Source organism: Phocoena sinus, chromosome 19, assembly GCF_008692025.1.
Source record: "Phocoena sinus isolate mPhoSin1 chromosome 19, mPhoSin1.pri, whole genome shotgun sequence".
Lineage (NCBI taxonomy): Eukaryota > Metazoa > Chordata > Mammalia > Artiodactyla > Phocoenidae > Phocoena > Phocoena sinus.
In genome coordinates, this window is record NC_045781.1 from 49345436 (window position 1) to 49366951 (window position 21516).

A 21516-nucleotide genomic window follows, 5' to 3' on the forward strand; every position below is an offset into this window, starting at 1 on the left:
AAAGCCAGGGAAAGGGGTTTAGAATTTACTCTTTGTGGCACTGTGGGATATTCATATGCCCCCAAAGTGCCAACACTGGCTGCCAAAGGCTTCATCTCCAAACACTCCCTGATTCTGGAATGATTAGTACTCCCTGCCCTGTGAGACTAGAATTAAAGGGCCTCGGTTTGCACTTGAGCTGTAAAGTTCAGATCAAGGTTATCGCAACTTCGGGATGAACAGGGGAGCAAGAATGGAGTCTAGTGAAGGATGATGCTGTCTGGAGCGCGTCCCCTGACGACAGGCTTTGTGTCACTCGCAGCTGTTTTGTTGCTGTGGCTGCAATTAACACGATGCTGACGGCCTGCTGTAGGGAACCAAATTGGTCCCAAATTACACACGATTGCAAGAAGTGTTTTCCCTCTCTCCCCTACGTGCACAATCACAACACAGAGCGTTAATGTAATGACTGCCGTGTGCCCACGTTCAGTGACGGCGCTCGTGGAAACAGCCAGGATGGAGGGGAAGATTCTCCTGCTGAAAGCAAGGGTGCTGATCCTAGCTGGGGGTCAGGAATGAAGACTGTTCCCTTTCAGAGGCCGGGTTCAATGTCGGTTGTTCAGTTAGAAGCAAACTGAAGGTAGGGCATGCTGAGGAGTGGGGTGATGACTTTGTTCTGGAAGGTTCTAGAAAGGCATTTTCTTCTATACATTGGAGAAAGGCTTAGAAATTAAAGGCATATTTGGAAGCATACAGGAATTTCTCACTCAGCTATCTTAATGGTGTCCCCCCTTAAAACCCTTACGGGGAGCTCGTGTTCACAGGCCATTTGCTTTTAGATCCTAACGAGGATGATAATAGCAAATGAAGTCAACATTTCGAGAGCAGTCTCACTCCAAATCCAGAGCTCTTACTCGCTCGATCCAAGATATCTCTCCAACTTAAGGGGATAAAAATATTTCATATTTATAGAGCACGTACTACGCACCAGACACTGAGCTAAGTCTTTGTATGTATCAACACATTTATTCCCTATGACGACCCCATGAGGTACAGTAGGGAAACTGAACACAGAGAGGTTAAGTGATTTGCTTAAAGTTGCACAGCTTGCGAGTGACAGAACTGGGATTCAAAACCAGGCATTAGGCTCTAGAACACAAACACAACTGGGCAGCAACTGTAGCTTCGGCAAGCATTCATTTCACAAACGCTTTGTGGAAGCGCTGCACATACACTGTGGATCAAGTTACTAATCATTTCTCTACCTTTGCTTTTGTGGCAAGCAGCCCACGGCCAAATACATATCTCTCCTAGAGCTGGACCCCAGGCCCTTGGGGAGCATATTTTGGTAAAAAATGTTGTGCATGAACCTTGTCCCTGTTTACAACCTGTCTTTCTTACACTTATTTTCCAACAATCTGATTTCCCCACTTAAAAAAAACAAGATATTTTACTTTTTTGAGTTTCCTCAATCCTGGAAGGAGGCAGGATGTAAAAGAAACACACCGATAACATAACTATTATAGATGTTCCTAAGTGTCCATCACACTTCTCTTTGCCTTCTATATTAAACATTTTGATCTCTTAGCACCCTCTAGAAGCTGGATCTTTGAATTTCTAAATTCTAACCAGCACCAGAAGAAACACAATTAAATCAGAACAAAGCAGCTGTATCACCATTTCTGTAGTTTGTTAATGGATTACCTACTTATTTTCATGTCTGGAGTGGGAGATGAAAGACAGGAAATAAGGGAGCCATATGTGCCAGGTGTGGGTATCCCACTTAGGACTTTAGCACTAGTGACATCTGGGGCTGGATAATTCTGTTTCGAGGACCTGTCCTATGTATTGTAGGAGAGTTAGCAACATCCCTGGCTTCTTCCCACTAGATGCCAGCTGATTCCCCCCTTGGGTTATAACAAAAAACATCCCCAAACATTTACCAAATGTCCCTGGGGGGTAAAACCGTCCCCAGTTGAGAACCATCAATTTAGTTCCAACACTGTGGCTTCATCGCTCCGATATGCTGTTCCTTCTTCCTATATTACGCTTCCTTCCTCTTCCTTATCTGATGCATTCTGCCTCACCTCTCCAGCCTTGCTGTTGTTCCCCCAAGGAAAGCTGCTCGTGCAGGCAGAGGCATCACTCCCACCACGTCCCCCCACCCCTCCCCGTTCCCTTCACCAGCCCTATCACCACCACCGCCATCCACTCAGCCAAGCGCTCTACGCTAAATTCTCCCAGGAAACCTCGGAGGCAGCATCCTGCCAGTGTATGTTGCTGAGAAAAATGAAGCACAGAGAATAACAGGGAGCAAACTGTAGAGTCAGGATCCAACTCCAGATCTGATGGTCCCAACCGTGTGACTTAACATTCTGATCACATGTGGTCTAGCAGTTGTTTTTGTAAAGGGCTGTGTCCCACCTACATCCTGGGCTCTTCTGGGAAGCATCACTGTGCACCTGTAGCAGTGCTCAGCCAAAGAGGTGCTGACAGAAACACACCAGCAAGAGCTACCACCTGGGCAGCTGGAATCCACCCAAGTGCAGCCCCATTGTCTCCCTGCAATGCTACAAACATGGCCTGGCATTGATTCCTTGTAACCCACACCTTCTCTCTTTCCAGTGGTGGCAGGTTGAGAAGGTGAACCCCATCAAGCTATACGAAGAGAACAAAGTCATTGCTGGGTTTTCCCTTCTAAACCTGCTCTTCAAACAGGGCCATGCTGGCCTCATTCGAGGAGTGGTGGACAAACTCATTGGGCTCTACAACCAGAAAAAAGTCAAGCCCGTGGTGGACTCCCTGTGGGCCCTGGAGGAGGTAAGGATGATGTTTCCCCAGCAAATAATCTCTGTCTTTTTAGTCAGCTTTGGGCAGCCAGATCTGCTCTTTTATTAAGTGATTTTTCTCCAGGTTTGTTTGCTTTAAATGAGGGTCCTAAAAGTCATTGTCCTGTAGTATAGAGTGCTTTGGATGTAAGAAATACTTTAAGTTTCATAGTGGTTCTCAAACCACGTGTGTCAACATGCCATTCATGCCATGAACCCTTCCCGGGTAGGTCGCCAAATCTTGATGGGTGTGTACGATTCACCTTGGTCACAAGAGAGCGTGCGCATTGTGCAGCGTCAGTTATAGCCTCACCATGTGAGTGTGTGAGATCAAGGCCAGGGCGGACAATGGTTCAGAGTTGACATGATTTGTGTGCCAAGCCCCGATGCTTGGAGCCCCTTCCAGACCTTGCTAGCTGCCACCCTGGGCACTGTAATTATTAATGAATTGTTGGATCTAGTGTTTGACTGAGTCTTTTTATTAACTGATCTGCCAAAAGTTCTAGTATTTGAAAGCATTCCTTGATCACAAAAAAAAATTAAGAGCCCCTCGTGTCACCTTTAAGAATACTGAAGTGTGAACTGACCATATTGGTTCAGGGGAGATGTGCTAGGAAGAGGCAGCATCTAGAAAATTCTTCAGGACAAGGGAAGTTTTGGACATTTGGGAAGCCAGTCACGGTAGCTGCCCGTGAGGAGAAAATGAAGACATGTGGTCTAGGTTTCAAGAGGCATTCCACTAAGAAATCTTCTAGGTCAGGATGTCATGACCTTGGCTTCAGGGAGCCATGAAGCCCCTGAGAAAGATGTGGGAGTGTGTTTTTTGCTCGTTTGGCTGGTTTTTGCATTTTGCATGGGTGAGTGTCTTACAGTACATTTTTGTACTTTGGGGAGTCACGGACACCTCTGAAAAACTTAACAAAAATAAAATTCCATGGAACAGATAGTAGCTGTCATCCTAGCAAGAAAGCTGGTGTTATTTGCTTAATGGACTAGGTTGGGCAAAATCTAATGGCTTTCCTAAGCACGGAAATCCCCCCCTAAAAAGCTTTGTGGGAGTCACCATGTAATCAGAGGGGCCTGGTCCCGGATCCATGGATCAGGCCTATATATGCCTCTCTGATACTGCAATATCATGAATGATACTTTAAAAACCCGACCACCAAAACCCCTTGTTCCTTATGGTAAAAGAAATACATGCTTATTATAGGAAATTCCTAAATTAGCCAAAAACATAAGGAGAAAATAAACTGCAAGTCCACATTCCAGAGACAGATAACATTGTTAGTATTTTGGTTTGCTTCCTTCCAGTCTTTTTTCTACAGCATATGCTCACTGTAATTCAATGTGTTACTAAATCAAATCAGATAATCATACATTCCTTCTGTTGTGTAATTTCTAAGATGGTTAACCTATCGTTATACTTGGGTCAAAATGTTTTAATTTAATGGATCAAATGTTTTAATTCAGTGGGTCAAACATCCATATGGTATTCACTATGGTATGTCAGTGGAATAGACAAGGGCTGAACTGCAGTGGCTGGGTCTCAGAGGTCAGGGAGGAGAGAAAATTTGAGCTACTTGAGACTAGGGCTAAGAGATTAACTTGACCATGGAGGAAAGAAGGGGACTTAAGCTCACTGCCCAAAAGGGACCCAATGAATCTGGTAGCATTTAAGTGAGGGTTGAAATCGAAGAGGGGTCTGGTTGGCCCAGTGGGTCCTTGGTTTAGTACTGGAAATCATTCCTTGGTTATAATGCAACTGAATCACCAAGTATGGACTGAATATCTATTACATGCCCAACCATGTGCAGGTGTTGGGGGCACAGTGGCAAAGAGACGGCCAAGATCCCTGAGTTTCAAGGAGCTCACTTTCAGAGGGGTGGGGAGGGGCAGAAAATACTCAAGTGAACTAAAAATAAGTAGGGTACTCTCCAATTGCAGTAACTTCTGGAAGGAGGTAAATTAGGGTATATGTTGGCGAGTAAGTGGAGCGGGGAGACAGTCTCCACAGAGCAATATTTTTCAACCTTTTTTTCATTATTGCTCCCTAAGGAGCTTTTTTAGACTTTTTTTTTTCTTAATCAACCACCTCTATGAAATTTTAGTACCATAGATACACCAGCCATCTACCTACCTACCTATCATCCATCTGTTTATGTCCTGTATGTGTATTTGTGCTTTACATACATTAAAAGAGTAAGATTTTAAAAAATCCTCCCAGAATCCATTTTTACCCCTTTGGGGGTGGCCTTGCTCCCACTGAGAATGCATGCTGTAGAGTGGCTTTCGATAAGGAAAGCTAGGTGTTGTTTGAACTGGGGCATGAATAGGAAAAAACTGGAAGAAGAGTATGCAAGGCAGAGAGACCCTCAAAAGCAAAGGGACAAGGGAAGATAGATGTTTAGCAGCATCTCTGGTCTCTACCCAGGAGATGCCTGCAGCACCTCCCACTGCCAGCTGTGACAACATAAAATGTTTCCAGACATTGTCAAATGTCCCCCAGGTGGGATGGGGACAGAGGCAGAATTTTCCCTAGTTGAAAACCACTGCTTTAAAAGAAGCCGTATCGGTTAAGACAGTCACCAGGAAAACAAAGGAAGTATAGGTCACTAGTCATTCACAGAGGAGAGAAAGAAGGCTGCTGCCATGTTGGCCAACAAAAGCACCCACAGCCACTCATCAGTAACACCCACCAACTTTCTGATGGTTCTCTTCTGTAATGTTTACAGACATCTTTTTAGAGCTGCCGGTGGGCCAAGCTTAGCCGTTTATCAAGCCCACGCAGCTCCTCTGGGCTTGAAGAGAAGAGAGCATGCTTATTACTTGCAAACCTCCAAAGGAGGACTATAATGACTTTCCCCCCTCCCCTTTGGTAAATGATTTCACGAAATTGCTTCTCAGGCCAGCTCCATAACTTCATCTATGGAATAGAAAGACCATAGGGATTTAAAGAAATTTTTCTTGGGCTCTCTGAGAATTCAGACTAGAAGATTTAATAATATCAGAGATGATTAGAGTTTCTTTTCAGCCATCTATCTTTGACTTTATTGTAAATGTAATACAAAGAGTGAGTGATATGCTGCAGCCTCCAGATGTTAAACGTGCAACTGGTTTGCTCCAGATACTAAATGTGCAATTGTACATGAAGTTGGAAAAACAGTTCAGAGGTGGGAAAGGGACAAAAAATACTTACATCTGTCAACCAAGCAGCAGACACATTACTGAGCACCTGCTATGTGCTTGTACTATGTTAGGATGTCAAGTCTACAGAAGGGATAGGTCACTTGTTCCCTGACCCTTGCGTTTATGATTTTGTTTCAGAGACAACACTAAGACCTAGAAACAATTAGAGAAGAACTTCATTTTCAATCATGGGGTGTTTGTTTCAAGTGTGACTGGATTTGAAAACAAGAGAGAATGATGTTAAGGAAGACTGAATGTTCAGAGATGGTTTTGAGAATGAGGTGGGTCTTGGTTGAGATTAGCAGGATATAAATTCTTAGGATGATGTTGCAGTTAAAAAACAAGGTATTATCAGGAGGGACAGTGTGGACAAAATCAGAGAAGCAGGAGTGAGTACAAGGTACATGGGGTAGAGAGGTCTGGAAAAAAAGCAGAGGAACAGGAACAAAGGAAGAGAGGAGAAAAGGCTGGTTCAGTCAATGGAGTCAAATCTCGGGGGCCTTCACTGCCAGGCAGAGGAGTGTGAGTTGACATTCTGGGTGAGGGGATTGCTATTAGAGACTGTGGCCTAAGGAATATGACACCCTTTGATTTCCCAATTCCCAGAAGCCCATCCTAGTCCCAAGTATGTCGCTAGAAAGATACACACCTGAACTATCCAGTTGTGGCCTCTGATCAAAAGTGCCTTTACCTGTCTGCTGTTTAATAGTGCACAGAGGGCTCTGTTATGAGCTGAATTGTGTCCCCCCTCAAACTCATATGTTGAAGCCCTAACCCCCAATACCACAGAATCTGACTATATTTAGAGATAGGGCCTTGAAAGAAATAATTAAGTTAAAATGAGGCCTTTGGGCAGCCCTTATCCAATCTGATTGGTGTCCTTATAAGAAGAGAGATTAGGACAAAAAGAGGCACCAGGGATGTTTGCATAAAGACCATGTGAGGACACAGTGAAAAGAGGGCCATCTGCAAGCCCAGGAGAGAGCCCCAGAATGAAACCAACCTCACTGACACCTTGATCTTGGATATCTAGCCTACAGGATTGTGAGAAAATAAATTTCTGTTATTTAAGCCTTCCAGTCTGTGGTATTTCGTTATGGCAGCCCCAGCAAATGGATACAGGGCTGCAGAGAGATCTTGGCAATTTTGAAATATTCTATTAAAGATATTTTACAACATAATTTACATACAAGTCTGTGGTTACACTCTCCAATTATGGTACCATTAGCCACATGTGGCTATTCAAATTTAATTAAGATTAAGTCAAACCAAAAATTCAGTTCCTTGGGTATACTAGCCACATTTCAAGTGGTCAGTAGCTGCATGTGGCTAGTGGCTGCCATACTGGACCATGCAGAGATGGAAGAATGTTCCCATCACTGCAGAAATTCTCCTAGAGCTGGTCTATGAGATGATGTCATCCTTCTGTTTGAAGGTAAATTTGTCTCCCCAGCAATCTGGCATGATTACCTTTAGTAAATTACGTTAATTGTGCCCTTCCTTGTACACTTCTCTTTGCCTTGGCTGTAGTGAAGTTCACTGACCAAATGCAGTCACTTATTTGATTTAAGTGCTCCAATCCCTCATTATGTGTCCCCCACATTTTCCCTTTCATGTTAATAGCTGTGGCTTAATTATAATGTGTCTTTCATTCTATGACATCACAAAACCTATACAGAGATGGGTCTGCCTAAAAGAATAAATTAAGGAAAAATAATGTGGTGCTGAGCTTGATAGGGACCCTTATCTGACACAGAGCAAGAGGCTGACTGGATAAAAGGCAGATTAATGTTGAACAGGGAGGGTGGGATGACTCAAGAGAGAAGGATGGGTGGAGGTGTGATTTTCAGTTTTAAAGAAGCCACAGGCGTCACCTCCAACACCAGACTGAAAAGAAAGGATGAAGCCAAGCATCTGAAACATATACCCAAACCAAAACTAAGAGGCAAAGACTCGAGGAGAAACCGTGGAAAGTCCCATTTAATTATGGCAGTTGGAGACTGGCTCCTGGAGACCTTTTTTAAAGATTTAGAAGCTCCTTCAGGGGCAGAGTTGGGGATAGGGAGAGTACTTAGAAGCATCATCCAGAAGTGGGCAATGTATTTTGTATCATGTGTACTTTGGTTTGGTGGATGGACGGGGGGCAGGCAAGAGGTCATTGAAGACTTTCAGACCTGGGCAGGCAAGCCCCAGACAAAAGTGGGGGAAGTGAATGGGAGGGAATGAGCAAATGTGAGTCATTGGGAAGGATGAAAATTGGATACAAAGGACAAAGGAGATGCAAGATGACCAATGGTCTTTGACCTGGGAAACCAGGACTGGGGGTGCCAACAGTGTGATCTGAGTTAGCAGTGATTGAAGCTGCCGTGAAAAAATTGATGAGCTCAGATGTGATTTTGGTTTAAGATGATGGTAGAACGTGCAAGTGATGTCCACGGTCAAGTCAAACCCACCATCACGTGGAGGTGAGAGATGAAGGCTGGATAGTTACAACTACTGCTGCTACTGACATTTCTAGAGGATTTACGCATGGCAGGCATTGTTCTAAATGTTTTGCATGTATTAACTTATTTAAACTCTCCAACAACTCTAAGACCCAACTACTATTACCCCCCGTCTTACAGGTCACAAAAGTGAGGCTTTGGGGAAGCTATACTTGCCCAAAGCCCCTGCTTATAATTGAATTTAATGGAAATTTGAACCCCAGGGAAGTGTGATGCATAGAAGTTATTGAAAAAACATGGCTATGAATAAACTCAATTGAACAAAAGAAGGAGCAACATAATCATATTAGCAAACACTTAGCGTAGCCTGTTTATATGTGCCAAGTAGTTCTCCAAGCAAGTGCTTCCTATGAATTAACTCATTTAGTCCCCACAATAACCCTGAGGGGTGGGTACTGTTACTCTTCCTGAGATATAAATAAGGAAAGTAGACTTAGATGAAGTTAGCTGCCCAAGCTCACACAGCTGGTGCATGGCAAAGCTGGCATTCAGACCGTGGGCATTAACTTCTCCACTGTAGAAGGAAGAGGGTGAGGACAGAATCCTAGCATCCCCCACCATTCACACAGTAGGGAGAAGGTGAGGTGTCCCGGGCAGGGCAGTGGTAAAGGGACCACCATGACAGGTCTTAAAGTCAGGGACTGCGGACAAGTCAGGAAGTACGGAGCAGAAAAGCCTTTGAATTTGGCCCCAGGGTCATTGTTGACCTTTCAGAAAGTCTTTCAGTAGAATGACGAGGGCAGAAGTCTGAAAGCAGTGGGTCAGGAAGAGAATCATGGGGAGGACAGTCTGACAGCCAGCATAAGCCTCCTATTTGGCACTGAGCAGAAAAAAGGGCTGGCAAAGAGCCAGGGGGTGCTGGGTCCAAAGAAGGGCTGTTTAGAAAGTAGGTTAGGGGTTGCCTAGGGCTGGGGGCATTTCTGTTCAGAGAGATAACAATGTTCTAAAATTAATGACAGTTGTATAACTCTGTGACTACACTAAAAACCATTGTGCTGTGCACTTTAAATGAATGGATTGTATGGTATGTAAATTGTATCTCAATAAATTACACACACACACACAGAGGGAGAGAGACAGAAGGGCTATTTAAGGATGGGATAAGGGGACATGGGAGATGGGAAAGAGGTACAGCTTGGGAAGTCAGATTGCTGGCCTCAGTCCTTACTAATATTCTAGCTGCATGGCCTTATAAAGCTGCACATTCTGCCTGGTCCATCCTCCCAGTTTTCAGATAAGGAAACTGAGGCTGCAGAAGTAACCACTATGTTTGCTTTATGTCCCTTTTATTATTTTTTTTGCTGCATGTCCCCCTTTCAACATAATCACCCCCGGCTCGCGCACACATTCCCAGTTTCCCCGCACATTCTCCCAGCATGCCCTGCTCACGTGTTTTCTGCAGTTCAGTCATGCCCCCAACCCTGCCATGCACCAGGGCTCAGTGTGCTCTAACTATCCAACAGATCAAGCACGATGAGTCACGGCTCTGGGCCAGCGTATTCATCTGCAGCAGGCTGAATAATGGCGCCCTCAAGATGCCCACATCCTAATCCCCAAAGTCTTCGAATATGTTACCTCATACAGCAAAAGGAACCTTGCAAATGTGATTAAATTAAGGATTTTACGATGAGGAGATTACCCTGGACTATGTGGGTGGGGCTGATGTAATCACAAGAGTGTCAGGAGAGCTAGGGTCAGAGGAGATGTGGCAAAGGAAGCAGAGGGAAGGTGATGTGATGCAGGACCGCAAGCCAAGGAATGCAGGTGGTCTCTAGAAGCCGGAAAGGACAAGGACGCAGAAGCCTCTAGAAGGAAACAGTCCTGTGGACACCTTGATTTTAACCCACACAGGCCCATTTCAAGCTTCTGACCTGCAGAACTATGAGAGTACATTTGCGATGTGTTAAGCTACTAAGTTTGTGGTACTCTGCCAGAGCAGCAATTGGAAATTAATACGCCATCCATTCAACAAGGAGCAACCAGACAATCACAGCAGGGGGAAATGAGCCCTGGAGGAGGGTAGCTGGATCGGGGTGTGACCCACCCAAGCATGCGCCACATCCCGGGGAAAGGCCTGGAAGCTGGAGAGAGATGGGGGTTGGAGCATCCAAGCCTCAACAAACACGGATGAGGCTGAACACAGAGTGATGGGGAGGCGGGGAGGCCGGCCCTGGGAGGAGGTGGGGTAGGTGGAAGCCCCTGCCCATTGCCCACTGTCCCCATCCCTCCGGCCGCGATGGACCACTGTGGCTCTTCAGAAACCTGAGTCTGTTGCCTCCTCACCTTTATCGGTGCTCTTATTTCCACCTCTCATGCCCTTCCCTCGTCTTTGTCCTCCTGCAAAATTCCTGCCCACCTGCCAAGATGTAGGGACGGTGTTGACTCTTCTGCCATAACATCCCCGACATCCCCCAGTCTTGCCATGACGCCCACCCCTGGTTAGGAAGCCCTGCTTTCAGGTCCCAAGGGTTTGACGTGTTCACTGACAGTTACCTGTGAAAATGGAAAAGGTAACTGTACCTTGCATCAGTTTGGAGGAACTACAAGGTGCTGACCGGACAGTATGAACTGGCAAGCTGCTCTTACAGCGCATTGCAAATGTGTCCGCCACAGAGTTGAGGTCTTTGGGGTCAGGGACTCTTAGGCAAGGTACCAAGCAAGGAGAACACAGGATGCTCTGGGCAGAAGGTTCCCGGGGCCTCAGGACAGGTACTTCCGCTCCTTGTTAAGAGGTCTAGGAACTCAGCTCTGAATACACATCTGTTACGAAGAAAATGATCACTCTTGCTTTTACACCTGTCATTTGGCCGAAAACACATCACAAATCTGGGTTTCCTTGTGAGCCAGGGACAGGGTCAGTGCAGACTGCTCTTGGCTGTGTTTTCACGTGACCCAGATGAGATTCTGCTGCTTCCAAAGGCTGGAAATGGACATGTCTGTCTGCTTCTGTTTGCCTTCCTAGGTATTGGAGGAATCACTTGATGTCTTATTTGCACAGTGACATCAGAAGGACTGTTTTCAAATATTTCCCGAGGTATCTGTCCTGATGTGTTCATCACGGATTTTGGCCTATTCGCTAGGCCAGAGAAGAGGGATAAATAACTCTTCTGCAGGCCAAGATCATTTGAATAGGAGAACATAATTTAAATCAGAGAACACATGAATAAAGGTCATATCCCGGCAGGGAAACACACTGTGGATGTTGCCTTCGCTTTCACCTTCCAGAATCCATCCTACTTCCTGAACACCCCTTTCATCCACTGAAAATGGAGCTACTACCACGTTCCCTGTTATTGCAAAGGATTTTATGTTTATTGTGCCATCACTTGAGCCTATATGTGCTGAACCCTTGCAAACTGTAAAGCTCTCTGCCAATATGTGGCGTATGATAACAGGCTAGAGCAGCTCCAATCAGGTGGGATAAGCTTTGGAACAGGAAGCAAACATACTGGGTTTCTTAACCCTCCCACTTCTGGGCTCTCTGGCCTATAACACTTCATTTCTCTGAGTCTCCTTTTCCTCGCCTATAAAATAGGAGCAACTGACCCTATTTCCCGGAACAGTTGTATATTTGTTCCTAGGGCTGACGTAACAAAGTAACCCAAACTGAATGGCTTTAAACAACAGACATTTATTGTCTCCCAGCTCCGGAGGCCAGAAGTCAGAAATCAAGGTGTCAACGGGGTTACTTTCTTCTTAGGTTGTTAGGGAGAATCTGTTCCAGGCCTCTCCCCCAGCTTCCAGTGGTTTGCTGGCTGTCTTCAGTAATCCTTGGCTCACAGAAGCATCACTGTCTCTCTCTGCCTCCGTTTTCACATGGTGTTGTGTGTGTGTGTGTGTGAGAGTGTGTGTGTCTGTCTGTCTGTCTCCAAATCTCCCCTTTCTCTAAGGACATCAGTCATATTGGATGGAGGCCCACCCTGCTCCAGCGTGAACTCAACTAACTTCGGTGACCCTATTTCCAAACAAGGTCACATTCTGTGGTTCTGGGGGTTAGGACTTCAATATATGAATTCGCAGTGGGTAGGAGAGGACAGGACACGATTCAGTCCATAACAAATGGCGAGTCAGATAAGATCAAAAGGGAAATATTTTGTGAGCTATAAGGGGCTGCAGAGACAAGATTTCCCATAAGGCTTCAAAGGGCAGGCTCCGGAATCGTTCAAGCTCTCCGATTATAGCTGTGAGCCCTTGGGAAAGGTACTTTGCTTCTTCTCTTCTTTCTCCATCTGTGAGATGGGATAACAGCAGTGCCTCCTCTATGGGGTTGTTGTGAAAATGTCAGGGGCAATGTGGGGGGCGGGCATGGCCGGGCCCATGGTAAAAGTCAGCCTCTGTCATCACTCTGAGGGGGGGGAGGGGTGGGCCCTGTCTTTCTATCCTCTGGCAGGTGAATGCCCCCAGGACACATTTCCTCCCTGATTCGCTGCTGTGTGATGCAGGCAGGCAGGCTAACTGCGGTCTTATGCTTTCCTTCCTTCCTGAAGGCATCAGTAGGAGCTGCTTCATGGAACAGAAGCTCAGAGCAGCACAAACGATAAACACATGACTGTTTGGATCCTCTGAGCCTCTGCCCATCTCATCTCGGATTTCTAAAAACTGTCAGCTGGTTTGGGGAGGCGCTGCCAGGAAAGTGCCGTGCTCTGGTTAGTCATTTAATAAACTCTAAATGAGCAGCTGTGGGTACTGGACAAGTGACAAAGTAGTAGTGGCAGCTGAAGGTTGCTGTTTACACTGAGCCAGGCGCTGTCCTGAGCACTTCACAGGCACTGGCTCCTCTAGATTCATAGCCATCCTGTCAGGAACCATTATTTCCCCATTTTACAGATGGGGAGACTGAGGCTTGGAGAGAGGGCTAAGTGGCTTTGTGGACGAGCTCACATAGCCAAGAAGCGGTGGGGTCGAACCTTGAGTCTCCGGCTGGCTCTCTCCTAAAGCTGAGCTCGTAACCAAGTCTCAGCCCCTCTGGGAACAGGGATGACTGTCCCAGGCCCTACACCCCGCTTGCCCCATCACCCTGATCGGCGGCATCCTGGGTCAGGAGGGAAGACTGGTGTTCGAAACCCCGGTGCCTCTGTCCCTAACTTCTGTGAGTGCAGACAGGTGACTCTGAATCACAAGCCTTAGTTTTCTGCCTCTGTAAAATGGGGCTGATGACCCTTGCTCTTCCTTCCATGTTAAAGTCTGGGGCAACCACGTGTCAGCTATAAACCGTGTGCTGTGTACAAATGTCTCAGAGTGGGCACTTAATACAATTTTCGTTTGTTTCTTCCTTTCCCTGTCTCTTCCCCAACGCGTGTCACTTTCATCACTCCCTGGCACACTCACGCATTGTCAAACAGCACTCGGGTGAGGATGGGGCCATGGTGCGTCAGCTGACAGCCTCAGCTGTCAGATGCTCAACTCAGCCCTCTGGGGTGGGTTTTACTCAGGTGAGGAGAGCTGATCCTTCTCCAAGACATGGGACATAAAGGGCAGCACAAATTCCCTCGACTCCCAGGCCAGTACTTGAGTCTCACCTCCTCCCTCTCTGCCGGCCACAGTGGCTACAAATTATGAGCTAGTTGGGCTGTTTTCATTGCACTCTTATTCTTGGCAAGTGAACACGTTCCAAACGATCATCTTTACCATCCAAGTCACTGTATCCAAGGCTGTGGTGGGAAGTGTAGAGGTGTGCTGCACCCACCCCCCATCAGCACAGCATTTTACTTGCCTTGTAGGAATCGGGCCCCACAGTAAACCCACAGAAAACCCACAGAGACAGGCAGCTCGGCTGTTATGCCCAGTATACAGATTTTTAAAAAGAGGGACTGAGCAAGGTAATTTATACTAGGAGGTAGAACCAGGAATCCAAGCAAGGTTTCTTATTCTGGAGCTCATGTGTGTTTGTGAGTATGTGTGTTTGTACGTGTGCTTGTGAATATGTGTCTTTGCGTGTATGTGTGTAAAGGTGTGTGTATATATGTGTGTGTTTGTGTGTCTACTGTGCTTATGTGTTTGTTTTGCCTCTTTCCCCAGCATTTTTTCTCACAAGTAAAAGATTAAATGATATAAATATCATATGACCACAATATACATTTAGAAAACAGAAAAAAAAAATAAAGATCACCCATAATTGTGCCACCCTAAACAGAACTACTGTTATTGTCTCAATGTACCCCATTCCTGGCTTTATTCCTATACATCTTCTCCCCTGCCACCCCTGACAGTTGTTAAGTGGCCCAGATTGGCTCCTGAGCCTGTGTGAGCGTGTTAGGAGTATATTATGATGCTTGCTTAAGGAGGGATGTGGAACCACAACAAAATGGAGGAAGTGTTTGCTTTGGAACATTGTGGGGTTAGGGCTTCAACACAGGAATTTTGCAGGAACACAAACATTCAGTTCATAACACTCCCTAAATTCCCTAGAGAGACTCAGCTCATTCCTTCTTTTCTTTCTAACTAATATAAAAACTGGGGGTAAAGAAGTGTGCTTCCAATAGTGTTTGGGCTGCCTATGGATTCTTTCCTTGACCTGTTTTTTACTTAATTTTTTTTTTCAATTTCCATGTAGTTGCACATAATAGTTTTTCAAAACCAGCTTGCATTTATTGAGCACCTACTATTTACCAAGCCCAGAGCTGGGCCCTGGAGGGACAGAAAAGCAAAGTACTCTCAAGGAGCACACCAGCTGGTGGTAGACATGTAAACACACAATTAAAATATCGTGTTGCAAGCTCATTAATGGGCGCACGTTCATAAGAAATACTGATGGCAAACGGCAGGAATTCAACTCTGCTTGAGCGTCCCTGTGATTGTGAAAGACCCTTATAAACCACGCCCTCCCCATCACAGTTGCAGGCTTTACTTGTCCGCCTCGTTAGCAACTTGTAAGAGCGGAATGCTTGGTTGCTCTAAATTTTGAAGTACAATAATTTCCTGATGGTTAGAAAAAGAAAGGGAGCGTTCAATGTGTTGGCAGGTCTTCACTGTCTTTAGAGAAGAAAAAAACCTAAGGCAGGATCAGGACAGAAGAAGTAAGAGCTAAAAGGAGACACCTGAAGTTTTGCTCACTGTCCTTTGTTTTAGCCAAGATTCTAACTTTATTTTTTGTGTTTAAAAATTTGAGGGCGTAGTGGTTGGGAGTCCGCCTGCCGGTGCAGGGGGCATGGGTTCATACCCCGGTCCGGGAGGATCCTGCGTGCCGTGGAGCGACTGGCCCCGTGAGCCATGGCCGCTGAGCCTGCGCGTCCGGAGCCTGTTGCTCCGCGGCGGGAGGGGCCGCAGCAGTGAGAGGCCCGCGTACCGCAAAAAAAAAAAAAAAAATTGACAAGGTTTCTTCAGCTCTTCCTTGGAGGATGCTTCTGAGAGCAAATATGGAATAGTCCCTGCCACACCCACTGCGATCATTTTTCTGTTTGGATCCATATTTTTTTTAATTTTATTATTTTTGGCTGCTCTAGGTCTTCCTTGCTGCACGCAGGCTTTCTCCAGTTGCGGCGAGAGGGGGCTACACTTCGTTGTGGTGCGCGGGCTTCTCATTGCGGTGGCTTCTCTTGTTGCGGAGCACGGGCTCTAGGCATGCGGGCTTCAGTAGTTGCAGTGCGTGGGCTCAGTAGTTGCAGTGCGTGGGCTCAGTAGTTGCAGTGTGTGGGCTCTGGAGCACAGGTTCAGTAGTTGTGGCACACGGGCTTAGTTGCTCTATGGCATGTGGGATCTTCCCGGACCAGGGATCGAACCTGTGTCCCCTGCGTTGGCAGGCAGACTCTTAACCACTGCCCCACCAGGGAAGTCCCTGGATCCTTTTTTTTTTAACATCATTATTGGAGTATAATTGCTTTACAATGTTGTGTTAGTTTCTGTTGTACAACAAAGTGAATCAGTCATATGCATACATATATCCCCATATCCCCTCCCTCGGGAGCCTCTCTCCCACCCTCCCTATCCCACCCCTCTAGGTGGTCACAAAGCACCAAGCTGATCTCCCTGTGCTATGGGGCTGCTTCCCACTAGCTATCTATTTTACATTTGGTAGTGTATATATGTCCATGCCACTCTCTCACTTCGTCCCAGCTTACCCTTCCCCCTCCCCGTGTCCTCAAGTCCATTCTCTACGTCTCTGCCTGGATCCATTTTTCTATTGTTTTTCTGCTCCTGGCTTCCACTTGGCTGCCATTTTTCAGTGTCCTCTGCTGCTTTATTATTTATCCGCAAGTTGACTTGCTTCCTGTTTCTAGGCAGGCAGGCTTCCCCACATCATTATTCTCTGTTTATATCATTAGCTGCAATTTAGCTTTGTTGTGTGACAGGATCATCCTCAACGTGCTGCAAATATGACTCACTCGCTGTAACTTTCATCACCTATGTTTGTACTTCCTCTAAAGTGTTGATAAACTTATCACAGACCTGCAGTGTTAAGAAACATGCTTTTTAAAAAATAATCATAAAAATTGGTCAATAGCAGTGGCTTCTGCTTCTCTCACTGACATTCCGAGCGTTTTATTTGCTTTAGGAGGTTCAGGCTTAATATTTCCTTATTTGCTAGAGGTTTAATTTTTCACTTTTCCTTGTCTGTGGTTTGAGTTTCTTCTCGCCATCGCTCTGTGGTGTTTGGATGGCTTGGCTCACATCAGGAATGTCCTTCCCCATCTTCTACCAACAATGAGTGCCGAATGAATGATTTTTCCCAGTTGTGCTAAACAGTAAACTTTTGGAAAAAATGCAGTCTGCATTCACTCTTCAAAAAGTTTATTGATACCTACTCTGTGCTAGAGGATGTTGTAAGATGAAGAAAAGAATGTCCCACTGTCTCATTTTCCAGAGTCGGGAGGGAGAGAGGTCTGATGTATAAACCCATCAATTCCAGTGCAGTGCAGTTCCCATAGGGGCAAAGCATGACCAGGTCTGAGGGGAACCAGGCAAGACTTCCTTCAAAGAGGAGGTCAGTCACACTTGACCTGCTTCCCCATCACGGGGCCCCTTCCTGCTTGTTACTGCTATCAGAAGAGGAGAGTCATGTGAGTGATGGACAGACGTCAACAGACTCTGAGGATGTCTTAGGCTGAGATCCCTTCAAAGCAGAGCCTGGGATACAGGCTTGGGTGCAAAAATTTATGTGAGAAATGATCCCAGGGAGGAAAAGTAAGAGATGGAGAACACTAACGACATGAAGAAAGGATTGTTATCGGAGGCAGCTACTGCTATGATGAGTGCTTTCTAACTGTTTAATTCCAAGAACCTGAGATGTTCCCATGGGAACCACTCTTAGGAGGAGGAAAGGGAGGGTGAGCTGGCAAGCTGGCTTGATAGGCAGAGGCAACACACCGGCATGGAAAGACACACTGGCCCTGCGACGTGGGTTCGCATCCCACCTCCTCCACCACCAAGATGCGCGATCTTAGGCAAGTCACCGACTCTCGGAGCCTTCATCTCCTTACCTGCCTTAGTCAGACTGGCTGTCAGTGGACTGCAGAAGACACAGGTATGAGGCTCGATTCTTGGGGAGACTTGGGAAATGCATCTCAGAACCGTCTTCCTGGGAAACCAAAGAAGGACGCATTGTCATTGACTGTCACTACCCATTCGTCAGGTGGCCCCACAGGTACCAAGTCCCCAGTGCACCAAGCTGTGCATACATGAGGATGGGCTCCCCTGATCACGCATCAAGGACACCGCAGGGTGAAGCCCAGGTACACGCAGGGCCCAAGGCACATGCAGGGTAGTCAACGCCTGCATGGTACAGGTCCCAGCAGCAGTAGCGAGAGAATGAAAGGGACCCAGAAGATTCCAAGTGCTGTGCAAGAGCGGGCCGATCCAACGGGTGTAAATTTCTTTAGCGAAATGAGATACAGAGACCTGGAAAGTGGTAGGTCCTGCAACAGGTAGCACAGAAAGCTCCCCAAGTGGAGGTACACACAGCGGTGCGCTGGGAAATGTTTAACAACTGGCCTTGGCAAAGAACGCCCTGATGGGTAGCATTTGCCAATTTCTGTGTTGTAAATACTCTCCATCAGGACCAGTATCAAGTTACCATCATGAGTGCACAGTTGGAAAGGGACACACACCATCAGCTGTCAGAGCTACCTTTTCTGGGACATGTCTCCTGGGGCCAAGTTCCCGGGGTTGGCCAATGATAGGATACTGCTTGGAGGGTGGACTCCCTCAGGAACCATCAGGCAGAGCGCTCAGTTTTGCTGGTCTCCTGTGTGGAGAAGCCCTGGCTCCATGTCACCTTGCCCAGCTCGTGCAGGACAACTGGGGGAAACCATCTCAGAACATTTCAGAATATTTACTATGAGATGGTATAAAAAAAATCAATATCCAACGAACAAGAACCTACTGTATAGCACAGGGTACTATGCACAATATTTTGTAATACCCTACAATGGAAAAGAATCTGAAAAAGAAGATATAGAGACATATATATATATATATATATATAAAATAACTGAATCACTGTGCTGTACACCTGAAACTAACACAACATTGTAAAGCAACTATGCTTCAATTTAAAAAAATAAAAATAAAAAATACATAAAATATTTTTAAAAGGTCAATATCCAGGCAGCAGCTCCCTCCCTCAGCAACGCCAGGCCTCAGATCCTTTCTGCCTTGTTCTTTAGGCCTCTGTTAAGCTCTCCTCACTTGGACATCCACCCCCAGCTCACGTGCCTCCTGTGCTTCCAACACTGAGATACATTGTCTTTTGTTTTGTTTTTTGTTTTTAGCATCTTTACTGGAGTATAACTGCTTTACAATGGTGTGTTAGTTTCTGCTGTATAACAAAGTGAATCAGCTATACATATACATATGTTCCCACATCTCCTCCCTCTTGCGTCTCCCTATCACCCTCCTTATCCCACCCCTCTAGGTGGACACAAAGCACGGAGCTATCTCCCTGTGCTATGCGGCTGCTTCCCACTAGCTATCTGTTTTACATTTGGTAGTGTATGTATGTCCATGCCACTCTCTCACTTCATCCCAGCTTACCCTTCCCCCTCCCTGTGTCCTCAAGTCCATTCTCTACAACTGCATCTTTATTCCCGTGCTGCCCTTAGTTTCTTCAGAACCTTTTTTTTTTTTTTTTTAGATTCCATATATATGTGTTAGCATACGGTATTTGTTTTTCTCTTTCTGACTTACTCCACTCTGTATGACAGTCTCTAGGTCCATCCACCTCATTACAAATAACTCAATTTCGTTTCTTTTTATGGCTGAGGAATATTCCATTGTATATATGTGCCACATCTTCTTTATCCATTCCTCTGTCAGTGGACACTTAGGTTGCTTCCATGTCCTGGCTAATGTAAATAGTGCTGCAATGAACATTGTGGTACATGATTCTTTTTGAATTATGGTTTTCTCAGGGTATATGCCCAGTAGTGGGATTGATGGGTCGTATAGTAGTTCTATTTTTAGTTTTTTAAGGAACCTCCATACTGTTCTCCATAGTGGCTGGATCAATTTACATTCCCACCAACAGTGCAGGAGGGTTCCCCTTTCTCCACATCCTCTCCAGCATTTATTGTTTGTAGATTTTTTGATGGTCGCCATTCTGGCTGGTGTGACGTGATACCTCATTGTAGTTTTGATGTGCATTGCACTAAAGATTAGTGATGTTGAGCATCCTTTCATGTGTGTGTTGGCAATCTGCATATGTTCTTTGGAGAAATGTCTCTTTAAGTCTTCTGCCCACTTTTGGATTGGGTTGTTTGTTTTTTTGATATTGAGCTACATGAGCTGCTTGTAAAATCTGGAGATTAATCCTCTGTCAGTTACTTCATTTGCAAATATTTTCTCCCATTCTGAGGGTTGTCTTTTATGGTTTCCTTTGCTGTGCAAAAGCTTTTAAGTTTCATTAGGTCCCATTTGTTTATTTTCGTTTTTATTTCCATTTCTCTAGGAGGTGGGTCAAAAAGCATCTTGCTGTGATTTATGTCATTGAGTGTTCTGCCTATGTTTTCCTCTAAGAGTTTGATAGCGTCTGGACTTACATTTAGGTCTTTAATCCATTTTGAGTTTATTTTTCTGTATGGAGTTAGGGAGTGTTCTAATTTTATTCTTTTACATGTAGCTGTCCAGTTTTCCCAGCAACACTTATTGAAGAGGCTGTCTTTTCTCCACTGTATATTCTTGCCTTCTTTATCAAAAATAAGGTGACCATAAGTGCTTGGCTTTATCTCTGGGCTTTCTCTCCTGTTCCATGATCTATATCTCTGTTTTTGTGCCAGTACCATATTGTCTTGATTACTGTAGCTTTGTAGTACAGTCTGAAGTCTGGGAGCCTGATTCCTCCAGTTCCGTCTTTCTTTCTCAAGATTGCTTTGGCTATTCCAGGTCTTTTGTGTTCCCATGCAAACTGTGAGATTTTTTTGTTCTAGTTCTGTGAAAAATGCCATTGGTAGTTTGATAGGGATTACATTGAATCTGTAGGTTGCTTTGGGTAATACAGTCGTTTTCACAATGTTGATTCTTAGTCCAAGACATGGTATATCTTTCCAACTGTTTGTATCATCTTCAATTTCTTTCATCAGTGTCTTATAGTTTTCTGCACACAGGTATTTTGTCTCCTTAGGTAGGTTTATTCCTAGGTATTTTATTCTTTCTGTTGCAATGGTAAATGGGAGTGTTTCCTTAATTTCTCTTTCAGATTTTTCACCATTAGTGTATAGGAATGCAAGAGATTTCTGTGCATTAATTTTGTATCCTGCTACTTTACCAAATTCATTGATCAGCTCTAGTAGTTTTCTGGTAGCATCTTTAGGATTCTCTATGTATAGTATCATGTCATCTGCAAACAGTGACAGTTTTGCTTCTTCTTTTCTGATTTGGATTCCTTTTATTTCTTTTTCTTCTCTGATTGCTGTGGCTACAACTTACAAAACTATGTAGAATAACAGTGAAGAGAGTGGGCAACCTTGTCTTTTTCCAGATCTTAGTGTAAATGGTTTCAGTTTTTCACCACTGAGAAGAGTGTTGGCTGTGTGACTGTCATATATGGCCTTTATTATGTTGAGGTAAGTTCCCTCTGTGCCTACTTT

The 21516-nt window shown here is 45.3% G+C and overlaps 1 protein-coding gene across 3 annotated transcripts in view; it reads left to right on the forward strand.

The window, feature by feature from the left end:
* VAT1L (vesicle amine transport 1 like) overlaps positions 1-21516 on the forward strand; it is a 149281-nt gene that overhangs the window by 74300 nt on the left and 53465 nt on the right. For all 3 annotated transcript variants that reach the window (XM_032613707.1, XM_032613708.1, XM_032613709.1), the window contains exon 7: positions 2605-2799. In XM_032613707.1, coding sequence (XP_032469598.1) covers positions 2605-2799 — 195 coding nt within the window. The remainder of the gene's footprint in view (positions 1-2604; positions 2800-21516) is intronic.